This window comes from Schistocerca nitens, chromosome 8 (assembly GCF_023898315.1).
Source record: "Schistocerca nitens isolate TAMUIC-IGC-003100 chromosome 8, iqSchNite1.1, whole genome shotgun sequence".
In the NCBI taxonomy this organism is placed as follows: Eukaryota; Metazoa; Arthropoda; class Insecta; order Orthoptera; family Acrididae; genus Schistocerca; species Schistocerca nitens.
This window is the reverse complement of record NC_064621.1, coordinates 241598264-241614025: the sequence shown is the minus strand read 5'-3', so window position 1 is coordinate 241614025 and position 15762 is coordinate 241598264. Positions and strand designations below refer to the sequence as shown.

General features: G+C 47.8%; 1 protein-coding gene across 1 annotated transcript in view; it reads left to right on the top strand.

Annotated features, from left to right (window-relative positions):
• The first annotated feature begins 595 nt into the window (after nt 1–595).
• Nucleotides 596–15762, top strand: part of LOC126199499 (putative methyltransferase NSUN7) — a 194719-nt gene continuing 179552 nt past the window's right edge. Inside the window, exon 1 of the mRNA XM_049936422.1 lies at nt 596–830. Within this exon, the coding sequence (XP_049792379.1) occupies nt 596–830 (235 nt within the window). The remainder of the gene's footprint in view (nt 831–15762) is intronic.

Here is a 15762-nt window from a genome sequence, read left to right as displayed (position 1 = left end):
TCTGAAAATCTTCTAACAAAGTTCTTCCGACACCGAAACCGCATACATCTCACGACTGTATCCATGCCGTCGAGAGCTTTGAGATCATCAGATAACAAAATCCTCGTCCTCGGGTATGATGGACAAAACGTTTTTTTTGCCCTGCCCACCTGCTTCACAATAGTTGCACACTGTTGGTGAGTTTGGAACGAGAATTCGAGAATTTCTTTTCAAAAAACAGAATGACCTTGTGACAACATCGAGATCTGGTAAACAAACGTCTGACCAGGTCAAAAGATATTTGAACGATGTTTTCTTTCCGAGTGAGAGAGAAAACTGTGTATTAGTGTGAGATTCTTGTGGCTGTCAATTCTATTGCCATCAGTGTGCATCTCGCGTAAGGATCCACAGACAAGGTAAGATAAATTATGGCTTGTACGAAGGCATATCTACAATCGTTTTTTCCTCGCTGCATTTTCGAGTGAAACAGGGAAAGGAAGAAGCAGTGATACAAAACATCTTCCGCCATACAGCGCATGGCTTGCGGAGTATGTATGCAGATGTAGATGTAGATGTAGATGTAGATGTAGATGAGAATGCGTGCGGTGGTGGCAGGATGGCGAGCCCGGTGGTGATGGCGCCGCCCGCGGAGACGCAGCCGCTGTGGGGGTGTGCGGGGGTGGCGACCCGCCGGCCGCTGGCGGAGGCGCGCGAGCGCAGGCCCGCGGGAAGGCCCGTGCAGGACATCGCCAAGGCGGGCTGCCTGCTGGCCGCGCCGCCGCTGCCCGTGCACTTCCAGGACGAGGAGGACATGCGACGCGTCTACGCCCTCATCTACGACGTCTTCCGATGTAAGTCGCTGCACAGCGCTGCATGCCGGCGCCGATTTCTGTACACTCACCTGCGGTCTAGCAGTATGTACAGGGTGACAATTACTGAACTACATGGAACGAAAACTACGGCGTGCACACACTTTATTCAGCATGTAAACGTCACTACAGATATTCGGTTAGGTTATGACGTATTCGATATGCCTGCCATCATTGGCGATGTTGTGGTGCAGACGAATAGCGAAATTCTGCATGACCGCTAAAGTGTCACAACATCGATGCTGTAGATGACCTCCTGAATGGCTGTTTTCAACTCAACAATGGCTTTGGAGTTATTGCTGTACACATGTCTTTAATATAGCCCCTCAAAAAGGAGTCGCATGTTTTCACATCCAGAGAATATGGCGGCCAATCGAGGATCATGCTAGTGGCCTCTGGCTACCCCACATCCAAAATGCGGTCCATAAAGTGCTCCTCCAGGACATCAAACACTCTCCTACTTCGATGGCGTCGAGTTCCGTCTGGCATGAACCACATCTTGTCAAAATTAGGAGTACTTTGGATAATGGGGTGAAATTATCTTCCAAAATCTTCGGTAGTCACCGTGCCATCGACGAGTGTCGCACCGATTATTCCCTGACTGGATATTGCACACCACACAGCCACCCGTTGAGGGTGAAGAGATTACTCGATCACGAAATGCGGATTCTCAAGCCCCCAAATGCGCCAGTTTTGCTTACTGACGAACGCATCCGAATGAAAGTGGGCTTCCCGTGCATGCGCATACTAATTCCCATCATGCCCCGCATCCAACCGTGCAGTTTGCATGTCCTAATGCAAACCGTTCACAAGATTTTATTTCATATAGTTCAATAATTGTCACCCTGTGTATATGTGTAAGGTGTCTACTCTTTTCAAAAATCCGTTTTACAAGTGCAAAGTAAACCTATAGGGAGCGATCAAACAAGTTTTCGTTTGAAGGCCGTACAGTCCAGACCGGGTATGCCAATAAATCAAAATCGCCATGAGCACTGAGGCAATCACCTCACCTTGACTCCAGGTCCAAGATACCCATTTGGTAAAACGAGTCGTGCTGCGTGATGAAGTCCGTAAATGCTTGCTGCACATCCTCGTCCGACAGGAATCGTCGGCCCTTTTTTAAGGGACAGAAGGTGTGATAATCGGAAGGTGCTGGAGTGTCCTTCACTTGAGTTAGCGTAACTTCTGCGTTACGACATTTGCGTTATGGGGGCATGTGTTATCACGAGTTGCCCTTTTGGCAGCTTTCCCCGACGTTTCGCCTCAAATAGCACGGCGTAATTACACATTTTTCATTCATCGATGGGTGTCTACTGTTATTTGTCCTTCGACAGGCAAGAGAAGGATACCGGCACGTAGGTCTTGTATTCACGCATTTGGTAATACGTCGCCATAGTTCACCTTTCCGCTTGTAGCGTAAGCACGTCGCTAATACACGAATGCCACACTAATTCCTTGCCTATATGTCGGTCCTAATATAACCGCATCGGCGTCGCACTACGTTGCATGTACGCTGAGCCTCACCTTCAAACGAAAACATCTAGATCGCCCCTTGATTTTGCCGTGATAAGAACAAACTGTCTTATGAAGAAACCAGTAATTACCTATGTAAATACAGGGTGACACACAAAAACGGGAACATTTCCACAATCCAATAAAACTAGAAGTGATGAAGGAAAGAAATTGCATTCATAGTATTTGAAACTGTTGTGACTGACAATTCGCAATTTTTTACAAACACAACTTTTACTGATGTAAGTTCACAAGGTTGATAACCAAACAACAAACGAAAGGTAACAATAACGATGACAGGAAAAGTCTCCTAATTGAGGCAAACAAAAGTTCAGTTCTAATTTTCCACAAAGGTTCGTAGTAACACACACACACACACACACACACACACACACACACATTAGTAACAGTCCAATTTTGAGACGAAGACGTAATCTTCAACGGTCGAGGTACACGAGGTCGGCATCCAGAGTGAACTGAACTTGGGGTTTTTTTTTTTTTATTGTGATTTTTATCACCTTACACAAGGCGGGCTGTCAGCAGCAGAGTACGCCGCTCTTCAGCCTTGAGTTTTACAATAAGTAATACATAGAGGGGGCACAGAAAATACAATCAAAACGGCGGGAAAAACAATGTAGACACTACAAAACAAAAAACATGGAGCCGTTCACGCTGGACGAGAAAACATCACTGACACTAGTTGACACGGCGCACATAACAAGGATGATGGCGACGGTACACGGGAACAGTGGCGGCGTGACGGCGAACAAACACTAAACACAAACGAAGGCACACACATGAGACACTGATGGCGATGATCTCCGGCGCGCGAATGTTCACTGTGCGTGTGCGAGTCCGGGGACCTGCCAAGAGAGGAGGAGGAGGAAGGGGAGTGAGAGAGAGAGAGGGGAGAGCAGAGATGCCACGAGCAGGGGAGATAGGGGGAGGGAGGAAGGGGGAGGGGAAGCCCAGGGGAAGAGGGGTGGAGGGAGGGGACGGGGGAAAAGGAAAGAGAAGGGAAGGGAAGAGAAGGGAGTGAGGGTGCCTAAAGGAAAGGATACCGGAAGTGGGGGGTGGGGCAGGGTCAAAGTTGATAGGAGGAGTAGATGGAGGGGAGGAGGACATCATCAGGGAGGGAGAGCTGACGGAAGCCACCTTGGGAGAGGGTAAGGAGGGTGGAGAGATGGAGACTGGATGGGACGTGGGAATACAGTCGCGGCAGCGGGCGGGGGTGGGAGAGGCTCGGGGAGAGTAGTGGGTGAGGAGGATCGAGTTTACGGGAGGTGTACAGGATCCGTATCCTTTCAAGGAAAAGGAGGAGGTGGGGGAAGGGGCTGAGATCGTACAGGATCCGTGTGGGGGAGGGGAGACGGATGCAATAGGCGAGGCGGAGAGCGTGGCGTTCAAGGATTTGGAGGGATTTATAAAAGGTAGGGGGGGCGGAGATCCAAGCCGGATGGGTGTAACAAAGGATAGGGCGGATGAGGGATTTATAGGTGTGGAGGATGGTGGAGGGGTCCAGACCCCACGTATGGCCGGAGAGTAGCTTGAGGAGACTGAGTCGGGAGCGTGCCTTGGCTTGGATTGTCCGGAGGTGGGGAGTCCAGGAGAGGCGACGGTCGAGTGTGACGCCAAGGTACTTAAGGGTGGGAGTGAGGGCGATAGGACGGCCATAGATGGTGATATAGAAATCAAGGAGGCGGAAGGAAGGGGTGGTTTTGCCTACAATGATCGCCTGGGTTTTGGAGGGATTGACCCTGAGCAACCACTAGTTGCACCAAGCGGTGAACTGGTCAAGATGGGATTGGAGAAGGTGTTGGGAGCGCTGGAGGGTGGGGGCAAGGGCAAGGAAGGCGGTGTCATCGGCAAACTGGAGAAGGTGGACGGGGGGTAACGGCGGCGGCATGTCCGCCGTGTACAAAAGGTACAGAAGGGGGGAGAGGACGGAGCCTTGGGGCACACCGGCGGAGGGGAAAAAGGTGTAGGAATCTGTGTTATGGATGGTGACATAGGAAGGACGGCGGGAGAGAAAGGAGCCAATCAGACGGACGTAGTTAATGGGAAGGGCGAAGGTTTGGAGCTTGAAGAGGAGACCGGAATGCCAGACGCGGTCATAAGCACGTTCGAGGTCCAGGGAGAGGAAGATTGCGGAGCGACGGGAATGAAGATGGTCGGAAAGGAGATGGGTGAGGTGAAGGAGAAGGTCGTCGGAAGAGAAGGACGGCCGAAAGCCACACTGCGTAACGGGAAGGAGGCGGTGCTGGCGGAGATGCTGGTGGATGCGTCGGGTGAGGATAGACTCCAGGACCTTGCTGAAGACCGAGGTAAGGCTGATGGGACGGTAGGAGGAGACGGCGAACGGCGGTTTGCCAGGTTTAAGGAACATGAGGATACGGGAGGTTTTCCACAGGTCGGGGTAGTAACTGGTGGGCAGGACTACATTGTAGAGTCTGGCCAGGGTGGAGAGGAAAGAGACAGGAGCTTCACGAAGGTGATGGTAGGTGACACGATCGTGACCAGGAGCGGTGTTGCGTTTGGTGCGGAGTGTAGCAATGAGATCCTGTGTAGCGATAGGGGCATTGAGTTCCGTGTGTGCAATGTTGTCCAAGTACTGGAAACCAGGAGCGAGGGGAGGGACAGAGGTGTCAGTTCGATCACGGATATCCGGGAAGAGGGAGTAATCGAACTGGGGATCATCGGGGATGGAAAATACATCGGAGAGGTAGGAGGCAAAGTGATTGGCCTTACTAAGGGTGTCAGGGAAGGCGACGGAAGGCTGACCAGAACTTGGACGAGTTGATAGGTAGGGTAGTATTTAAACGGGTGCATGTCTGTCGCCAGTCCCGGCGTTTCTTAGCCGCGAGCAAATTACGAATGTGAACTTTGGGGCTGGTTCTAGTCCCTAAATAGCTATCTCCAGTCAATCAGATTTTGGCATAGTGATACTTCCTGCAGGCCGTTGCTCGAGCTCCCCCTGCAGGAGGTAGTGCTCGGAATGTCTGTTTCCATTATCTTGTATGTGAGTAGCCGGTGTTTACCATGGTGCTTTTGGTACGCCTTGAACATAGACAACCTCGTCCTTTGTGGTGTAATATGGGTTGCCGGCTCTCAGGGGCTACTTTAGTTCCGGTATAACAGAAACCTAATGACTTTGCCATTTACGAAACACTGATGGCATTTATCATTTTTTAAAAAATTGCGTCCTTTAAATGGCGTCCTCCTGTACGAATACATTCGTGAAATCTGCTGTTGAGATTCCTCATCGACGGCTGCAACATGTCAGCTGGGATACAGTGAATCGCAACCCGAATTCTCTGTTTTAACTCATCCAGGGTTCTTGATCGTGTCGTCTAGACTTTGCTCATGAGGTAGCCCCACAAGAAAAAAATCACAAACGGATAAAACTGGCGATCTAGGGGACCAGGGAATGTTATCGAATCATGAGATCACACGGTTCTCAAACAATTCTCGCACTTATGCCACTGATTGCCGTGCATTGTGTGATGTCGCTCCGTCCTGTTGAAACCAGGCTTCTTGAATGTTTGGAAAGTTGTTCAGTGCAGGTGTAACGAAAGTTCGTAACATCTCCACGTAACAATCGGCATTGACAGCTATTGTTTTTCCTCGTTCATATGCGAAAAAATACGGTCCGATAATCGCATGTGATGAAACACCACACCATACTGTCACTTTACTAGCGTGTCAAAGGCGTTCATGAAAGTAATAAGGATTTGTGTTTGCCCAGTAACGGTAGTTATGTTTAGTCACATAACCTGTGAGATGAAAATGTGCACCTGACATCCACAACTTGTTTAGAAATTCATCTCCACTGTTTATTTTTGTTATCATTTGTTGCCAGAATCCTAATCATAACCGGCAATCGTTGTCCTTCCGTTGTTGCACCATCTGTGGTTTGTATGGATGAAATTTTAAATCAAGATGAAGAATCCTGCGAACACTCCACCGAGACATTCGAACCACTGCTGCTTGCTTACGAATTGAACGCCGTGTACAACATCAATGTTCGCTGAAGAACGCGCACTTCTTGGTCGTCCTGTTGGTTTCTTCTTGGGGCAGATCCAGTCTCTTCAAAGTTATTAATCCAACATTTTATCTCGTGTTTCGACGGAACGGCATCATGACGTCCTAAATTATAAAAACGTCGAAACTCCCTCTGCGCCGCTACCAAACTATCATTGTTTTTATAAAACATTTTTATGGCTAACGCACTCTGTTGTCCGTTCCACGGATCCATGATTACTGACTGTTTACTCGCTGTCACGAACCCGCAGTGCTGCCACCTGCCCATGGCTGCCACTACTGGTTTCAAACATTCCCATTATTCTGTGTCACCCTGTATAAGAAAGACAATGACGTAACGTACTGCAAGCAGGCATAACAGCATTAACTGAACACGACTGGACATGATAATTGTCGGTAATGGCCCACCAACTTTGAATACATGTGATTTCTGAAGATGACCTAGCAAACATTCCGAAAATATCTCAGAATGTTATGAGTATACAGCGATGTATATCTATATTACTTCTAAAACCTGGAATAGCGTCTTTCCTAGCAGCAGCACTGACGAACTTACCTTTAACTGGGTAACTGGGTGTAACTGCAGGCACTAAGCGGAAATCTATACTATTATAAAATTGGATGCACATGTGTGTATCTATATATGTATTTCCCACATACCATAAACCACTGGACTGATTTCAACCAATCTTGGTACGTATACCATCTATCTGTAAATAATCTCTGTATGTGTAAAACCATCTACATATCAAAGTAATGGGGTGAAAAAACAGCGTAGCAGACGACACACGAATACCAAGACTTTATATATCCAGTATTTGCGAATGAGAGCACTTAGTGACTTACCTTTACGAGGTGAAACATGTTAAATTTATGTGATATGCGTGTATGCGGGCAAAGGCACCGATAAAAAGCTCCTGTGGGAACCCTTGAATCGATTTCAACCGAACTTGTTATGCAAATTACTATCTGGGAAGATATACTGTGGGAGTAAGAACCAGCAACTTCCTACTGGGGTGGGATAATAACATGTAGAGACAACGGGAATAGGTAGAGATGGGCAGGCAGAGAGGGGCAAGGAGTTAGACGGGCAGAAATATGGGAGAATAGGAGATGGACAGAGGGATAGGGAGAAGGAAACGGACACAGAGAGGGAAGCTGAGATGGATTGAGAGAGGGGCAGGAGGAGATTGCCAGAAAGAGGTGCTGGAGAAAATGGAAAGAGAGAGAGAGGGAGAGAAGGAGAAGAGGAGATAAATGGATAGAGGGGGAGGATGAGATACAGGAGTTGAGTAGGAAATACAGGGAGCTCGAGGAAATGGAGTTAGGTGATGGTGGAGGAGATGGACAGTGGGGGAAAGGAAGCACATAGACAAAGAGTAGGAGAGGGGGGACAACGAGTCGATAGAGAGGGGGGTAGGGGGAGATGGAGAGAGAGTTGTGTGTGGAGGAGGTGGATGGAGAGAGGGGGAAAAAGGAGACAGACTAAAAGGGGGAGGGGGAAGGAGGAGATGGAGTAATAGATTTGGAATAAATACATACCCGGGCAATGCTGAGTACTCACATAGTATATAGCACATAAAAAGTAAGGGAAGCTACTTCAGATGTGTAAAATAACCTGAACGTTAGCATTAGTATCATTTATGGGGGACAAGTTTACATTATGTAATACGTGTTCATACAATGCTGATGGAGTCCGCAGCTCATGGTCGTGCGGTAGCGCCTCGCTTTCCGCGCCCGGGTTCCCGGGTTCGATTCCCGGTGGGGTCAGGGATTTTCTCTGCCTCGTGATGACTGGGTGTTGTGTGATGTCCTTAGGTTAGTTAGGTTTAAGTAGTTCTAAGTTCTAGGGGACTGATGACCATAGATGTTAAGTCTCATAGTGCTCAGAGCCAATGCTGATGGAATTAAAGCTATCTCAGAAATATTAAGTTAATGGCTGATCAAGTTTAAATGAAAAAAGATATTCAAATCCATTAGTATCATTGTTTATAAACACGCTGACAGAATAACACATCAACTTGTAGCAGTGCACGACACGTATTTTGTAATCCAGAAACGAAAAAAAATTTTGTTAAAATCTGTATGCAATAGAAAACATTTTATGAATTAAATATAATGGGAGAGTGATTTAGTTACCTGAGTTCTTCGTTTTAAAAACTGAAGACTTATTCTGTAAGACACTTCGTACAATAACGAACCAGTAATTACCAAGCCAAGTATGTTTCCGCTGACAAAGAGCATGGCAGTTTACCAATTGCAATCAGTGAGAAACTGACCCTACAATATGAACACCACACTTACGTTGCATCGAAAAAGCTTTATGAGTTTTGGATGCAAGCCTGCGCTGATGCCTTCAGTGCACAACACCACGACCAAAACAACCCGTCCACACCTCACTAGGCCAGGAACCAACCCTGTAGGACTGTAGGCGCCCCGGTGGTCCCGGTCGCCTACGGTGGACTGGAAGCCGAGCGGTGACCCTACGGGAAAATTCTGCAGGAATTCCCCTGAGGAATACATCGAGGGCTCTGTTTTCTGCCTCTCGTAGTAATACACGATCGCATCACGATTACCCGATAATTCATAGGTCTGCGAGTTAATTTTCCGTGTTGTTTGTTGTGGTCTTCAGTCCTGAGACTGGTTTGATGCAGCTCTCCATGCTACTCTATCCTGTGCAAGCTTCTTCATCTCCCAGTACCTACTGCAACCTACATCCTTCTGAATCTGCTTAGTGTATTGATCTCTTGGTCTCCCTCTACGATTTTTACCCTCCACGCTGCCCTCCAATGCTAAATTTGTGATCCCTTGATGCCTCAAAACATGTCCTACCAACCGATCCCTTCTTCTAGTCAAGTTGTGCCACAAACTTCTCTTCTCTCCAATCCTATTCAATACCTCCTCATTAGTTACGTGATCTACCCACCTTATCTTCAGCATTCTTCTGTAGCACCACATTTCGAAAGCTTCTATTCTCTTCTTGTCCAAACTAGTTATCGTCCATGTCTCACTTCCATACATGGCTACACTCCATACAAATACTTTCAGAAACGACTTCCTGACACCTAAATCTATACTCGATGTTAACAAATTTCTCTTCTTGAGAAACGCTTTCCTTGCCATTGCCAGTCTACATTTTATATCCTCTCTACTTCGACCATCATCGGTTATTTTACTCCCTAAATAGCAAAACTCCTTTACTACTTTAAGTGTCTCATTTCCTAATCTAATTCCCTCAGCATCACCCGACTTAATTTGACTACATTCCATTATCCTCGTTTTGCTTTTGTTGATGTTCATCTTATATCCTCCTTTCAAGACACTGTCCATTCCGTTCAACTGCTCTTCCAAGTCCTTTGCTGTCTCTGACAGAATTACAATGTCATCGGCGAACCTCAAAGTTTTTACTTCTTCTCCATGAATTTTAATACCTACTCCGAATTTTTCTTTTGTTTCCTTTACTGCTTGCTCAATATACAGATTTTCCGTATACTATCTGAAAAAGACTCCACTTTCTCATTGACCTTCTGTGTCAAATTAGCTAACTTCTCCTTAAAAAATCTTGCACTATTCTGCTTCCGATATCTTTGTCGTAACCCATCTGCCAATTCTTCAAACGTGCTCGCCTTACTAAGCGTCTCACAGTACATCACGAACGTCTTGGCTTCCCCTGCAAGTCTCAAATTTGTTATACGTAATGTAGTTACGTCCGACCAATTGCTCATTGCAGCTGTTGCCAAAACATCGTTAATGAACGCTGTGACATTGTTTTACCCGAGAAAGGCGTGATCAGGTTAGCTACTGAAGGATATATTGCAAGATTTGACATTGCTACCGACTTGCACTCAGTTGAACCCGTTTGCGACTCTTGCACCGAACGCAAGGTCTCCATTTGCGTCATTAATTCTACATGATGTAACTTATGCTGTGCATTCTCTTCTAACAATTTTGAGACTTGCTCCGTCAGAGCAGCTATACTCACTTCAGTACTAACGGATCTTGTTTCTGGCATGATTTGTGCAGATTACCAACAACTTACTCTATACTGAATTTACTCCTCAGAACAATAACTACACTAGCTACTCAACTCTTTTGTCACAGTTGAGCACTACACACAAGTAGACAAACAAGACTCACAAAGCACAACTAAACAAAATTAATCTTTCCGCCTTGTTATTGCCCAGTGACACTCTCTACAATTGTGCGCTGCATGACCAAACCGTCTACAAATTGAACATTCTACTGGTACAAACTTCGTGCATGGCTCCCCATGCCCCGTTAAATTACACACAGTACATCTGACTCGTACCAAGTATGTTTCCCAACTGTTTCCCTTAAACTCAGATAAATCTGCTGTTTCTGCAGGTCTCACAAAGTGCACTCCCAACAAAGAACGTGCATCCATAGTTATTAACAAAAATCGCCCCGTGCACTTACCACAAGGCTACGTAGAGTTGACAGTTCTGACCGCAACTTTGTGGTGTCAGTCCTGCAGTGGCGGTGTCGATGACCCCAGATACCAGATCTGCAGGCCAGTGCTGTAGTGGGCAGTTCGAACACTTCTGATACCAAATCCCTAGGCGGTGGGCGCGAGGACTTCTGACACCAAATCTGTAGGCACCCCGGTGGTCCCGGTCGCCTACGGTGGACTGGAAGCCGAGCGGTGACCGCTCCAGTTGTCAGGATGCTAGGAAAATGACTGTGGACGCGTCAGAAACGCCAAAGAAACGTTATTAATTCATGACACCTTTATTCCTGCCGAGTATAATGTGGACCGCGCAACACAGGCTGGCTGAGCTTGGTGATATCAACGACCTTCCCCAAGTCCTCGCTGACTCGAAGCCATGACACCAGCTCCGGGCCGCATCAGTCTTGCTAGCGCAGCGCCGCATGCTGTGATGTAGAATGGAATGCCCTTACTTCACACCTGTCTGGCCGGCCAGCTCGGCGGCGTACAGCAGGCCGCTGCGCGTAGGAGGATACGGGTTGGAGTCCCGGCGCTGTCGGCACGAGAGGCGTTCTCGTAGTGTGGAGTGTACTCTATCCCACCCCGTCTTTTTCCCTGCTCCTCCTAGTGGCTCGTCCGTGGTTGACGGGCGGAATGGGCTGCAATCCCCCAGCGTCGTCGGGTCACCCGCTTGTGACGGCGGATGCACAGGGCCTAGGCCCCGCATTATCTCTATGACGGCTCTCTGATGTGGTGAGCATTGGCGGCGAGCGAGTCTGCCACGATGTCTGCTAATCCTGGGTCGATGATTGACAGCGGCAGCAGAGAGGACCAGAGCTGGTACAGTCACCTCACGTCTGCTGCTGGATGGGCTGCCCTTACTGCAACATCTCCTTAATAAAGATTAACATGTCGATCACCGAGCTGAGCGCTACGCAGCGACCCAGTACACATCTAACTGCAAGTCTAACTGTGAGTGCGAGTGCCTTGTTGCTATCAAAGCTGGCGTATGTAAAGGAAGCATGAGCGACGTCCTGACACCATGCTCGTTTGTAATGAACGCATTCGTTCCACTTATACTGCTGACTTATCTGTCGTACTCGCCCCTTAGGTGTTCTTGTGACAGTGTTACGTGTTGTTATGACAGACTTACGCGAAGTTGTGAAATGCAGTACAGCTGACGCTATACCTCTGTCTCACACTCTACGAAAGTCTCCGTCTAACACAAACCCGCATGCTAAGCAATTCTCTCTTGCCTGTTGTGTGTAACCAGGACATTGCCCCTGCGTGACGACGCATTCCAATACATGTGCAATCCTCTTACCTCTTGGCTAACCTACTGCCTCTGGCTCTCGGCATAGATAACGAAACTTTGACAATATGCCACGTTTCCAACTCTTTACTATTCCGTGACACTACAGTACATAGAAGTGAATACAGAGAGCCTTTGGAACTACATCCAGCGTGCACAGAGGGCAGGATACTATCTGATTGGTGCATTCTACTGGACGCTATGACCACATGACTTTCCGCAGACAGTAAAGATTCTACCAGATAATCGAAATGTTTGGAATCGATACATAGTATGGAATACTATCTTTCCACAACATCAGCTATAACTGACTCGTGAGATAAAAGTGAAAATACCGTTGAAAAATGAAACTGGCCACTTGATGCGCAACTGTCATGTATTTTATTGGTAATAGTTATTTGCATTCATTTACTTTAATAATACTTGATCAATTCAATCACGCGTTTCAAGAGAGAACGCTCTTTGTCATTGAGTTGTGAACACTCAGTTTGGGCCTTCATCAAATACAATAAAATAAAACACGTTAGACTATGGGTCCCCGTCCCATAGTCTAACGTGTTTTTTATTGTATTTGATGAAGGCTACAAACTGAGTGTTCACAACCTGAAGACATAAAATCGTGCACTTTACATGGCGCATCCACGCTGAAGGCTGTGTCCTTTCTTCAGCTGTGGGTACCAAGAGTGTCCACATGATGCTTCTCCTGGTTTCCGGAGGTAGTTGTGAGCTGCTACATCCAAGGTACCACCCTGTATGCGCAGCTTGCGATTTCATTTCCAAAGATATTATTTGACCAACCTATAGTTGTTACTTCCACACAATAGTAAATGGTTATAACTATTCATTCGCATTAACAAATATCCAAAAAGCTGTCAAGAAATCTCGTTCTGTTCTCATACATTTGCTCGCTGTTGGATTTCTCCGCGTAAATAGCCGTTTCTAATTCTTCCAGCAAATCGAGTTTTCCTTGTTTCATTTCTATGTACAGCATTACCAAGCTGTCCTGCATACTGTTTTAAGGGGTTGCCTGTTTCATATTCATGGTTGCCTACTGCTGACTTCTTGAAAATGTTTTTTTATTTATTTATTTATTTATTTATTTTTTTTAAATATGAGCAACGTCAGCGCAGTAACTACAGTGGAAGTTTGAAAGAACAAATCTAAACAAAAGATGTCATTTGACCAGTCATTGTGAGCCGGTAGTGGTAAGTACCGGACACGCGACCGTAGTGTGTCAACATTGTTGTGTCGCTATTTGCAGTGGCGCAAGAAACTTAACACCTTTAAACCAAGTCTCGAAGAAATTCTCTAGAACGTTTTGAAGAAAAGAAAGATGTGTGCAAAGTTTGTCTTGCACACCTTGACTCCCAACCAGAAACAACGGTGCACAGACGTCTGCGACGACTTTTTGCAAAACGCGGACATTTCTTTTCCCGAAAAAAATCATCAGCTTATAATCAGTAGGAACCTACTACGGCCGGCCTCTGTGGTCGAGCGGGTCTAGGCACTTCAGTCTGGAACCACGCGACAGCTACGGTCGCAGGTTCGAATCCTGCCTTGGGCATGGGTGTGTGTGATGTCCTTAGGTTAGTTAGCTTTAAGTAGTTCTAAGTTCTAGGGGACTGATGACCTCAGATGTTAAGTTTCATAGTGCTCAGAACCATTTGCACCTAGTACGAAAAGAAAAAAGTCTAGAAATTCACATGATGGCTGCACGCGTCAACTACATAACCGACATTCAAGCCAATGTACACTCCTGGAAATTGAAATAAGAACACCGTGAATTCATTGTCCCAGGAAGGAGAAACTTTATTGACACATTCCTGGGGTCAGATACATCACATGATCACACTGACAGAACCACAGGCACATAGACACAGGCAACAGAGCACAATGTCGGCACTAGTACAGTGTATATCCACCTTTCGCAGCAATGCAGGCTGCTATTCTCCCATGGAGACGATCGTAGAGATGCTGGATGTAGTCCTGTGGAACGGCTTGCCATGCCATTTCCACCTGGCGCCTCAGTTGGACCAGCGTTCGTGCTGGACGTGCAGACCGCGTGAGACGACGCTTCATCCAGTCCCAAACATGCTCAATGGGGGACAGATCCGGAGATCTTGCTGGCCAGGATAGTTGACTTACACCTTCTAGAGCACGTTGGGTGGCACGGGATACATGCGGACGTGCATTGTCCTGTTGGAACAGCAAGTTCCCTTGCCGGTCTAGGAATGGTAGAACGATGGGTTCGATGACGGTTTGGATGTACCGTGCACTATTCAGTGTCCCCTCGACGATCACCAGTGGTGTACGGCCAGTGTAGGAGATCGCTCCCCACACCATGATGCCGGGTGTTGGCCATGTGTGCCTCGGTCGTATGCAGTCCTGATTGTGGCGCTCACCTGCACGGCGCCAAACACGCATACGACCATCATTGGCACCAAGGCAGAAGCGACTCTCATCGCTGAAGACGACACGTCTCCATTCGTCCCTCCATTCACGCCTGTCGCGACACCACTGGAGGCGGGCTGCACGATGTTGGGGCGTGAGCAGAAGACGGCCTAACGGTGTGCGGGACCGTAGCCCAGCTTCATGGAGACGGTTGCGAATGGTCCTCGCCGATACCCCAGGAGCAACAGTGTCCCTAATTTGCTGGGAAGTGGCAGTGCGGTCCCCTACGGCACTGCGTAGGATCCTACGGTCTTGGCGTGCATTCGTGCGTCGCTGCGGTCCGGTCCTAGGTCGACGGGCACGTGCACCTTCCGCCGACCACTGGCGACAACATCGATGTACTGTGGAGACCTCACGCCCCACGTGTTGAGCAATTCGGCGGTACGTCCACCCGGCCTCCCGCATGCCCACTATACGCCCTCGCTCAAAGTCCGTCAACTGCACATACGGTCCACGTCCACGCTGTCGCGGCATGCTACCAGTGTTAAAGACTGCGATGGAGCTCCGTATGCCACGGCAAACTGGCTGACACTGACGGCGGCGGTGCACAAATGCTGCGCAGCTAGCGCCATTCGACGGCCAACACCGCGGTTCCTGGTGTGTCCGCTGTGCCGTGCGTGTGATCATTGCTTGTACAGCCCTCTCGCAGTGTCCGGAGCAAGTATGGTGGGTCTGACACACCGGTGTCAATGTGTTCTTTTTTCCATTTCCAGGAGTGTATTAAACAACATCCCAAAGAAGAACTTTTCTGGCAGTTTCATTTGCTTATATGAACATTCTGTGCAGTTTACAAACGTGGGGTGGGGAAGGAGGGGAGGGAGATCTATGTAGAGTACCTGAACCGTTAAATCTTCCAACTTATTGTCCGCTCCCAGTAGCGGAGTGGTCAACGCTACAGAATGTCACTCCTAAGGGCCTGGGTTCGATTCCCAGCTGGGTCGGAGATTTTTCTACCCCAGGGTCTGGGTGTTGTGTTGTCCTAATCATTATCATCTCATCCCAATCGACGCGCAAGTCGTCGAAATGGTGTGAAATCCAAAGACTTGCACGCGGCGAATGGTCTACCCGACGGGAGGTCGTAGTCACACGACATTTATATTTATTACCAACTTATTTTGTATTAATGAGGCCTCGAAACGTATTGGACTGAT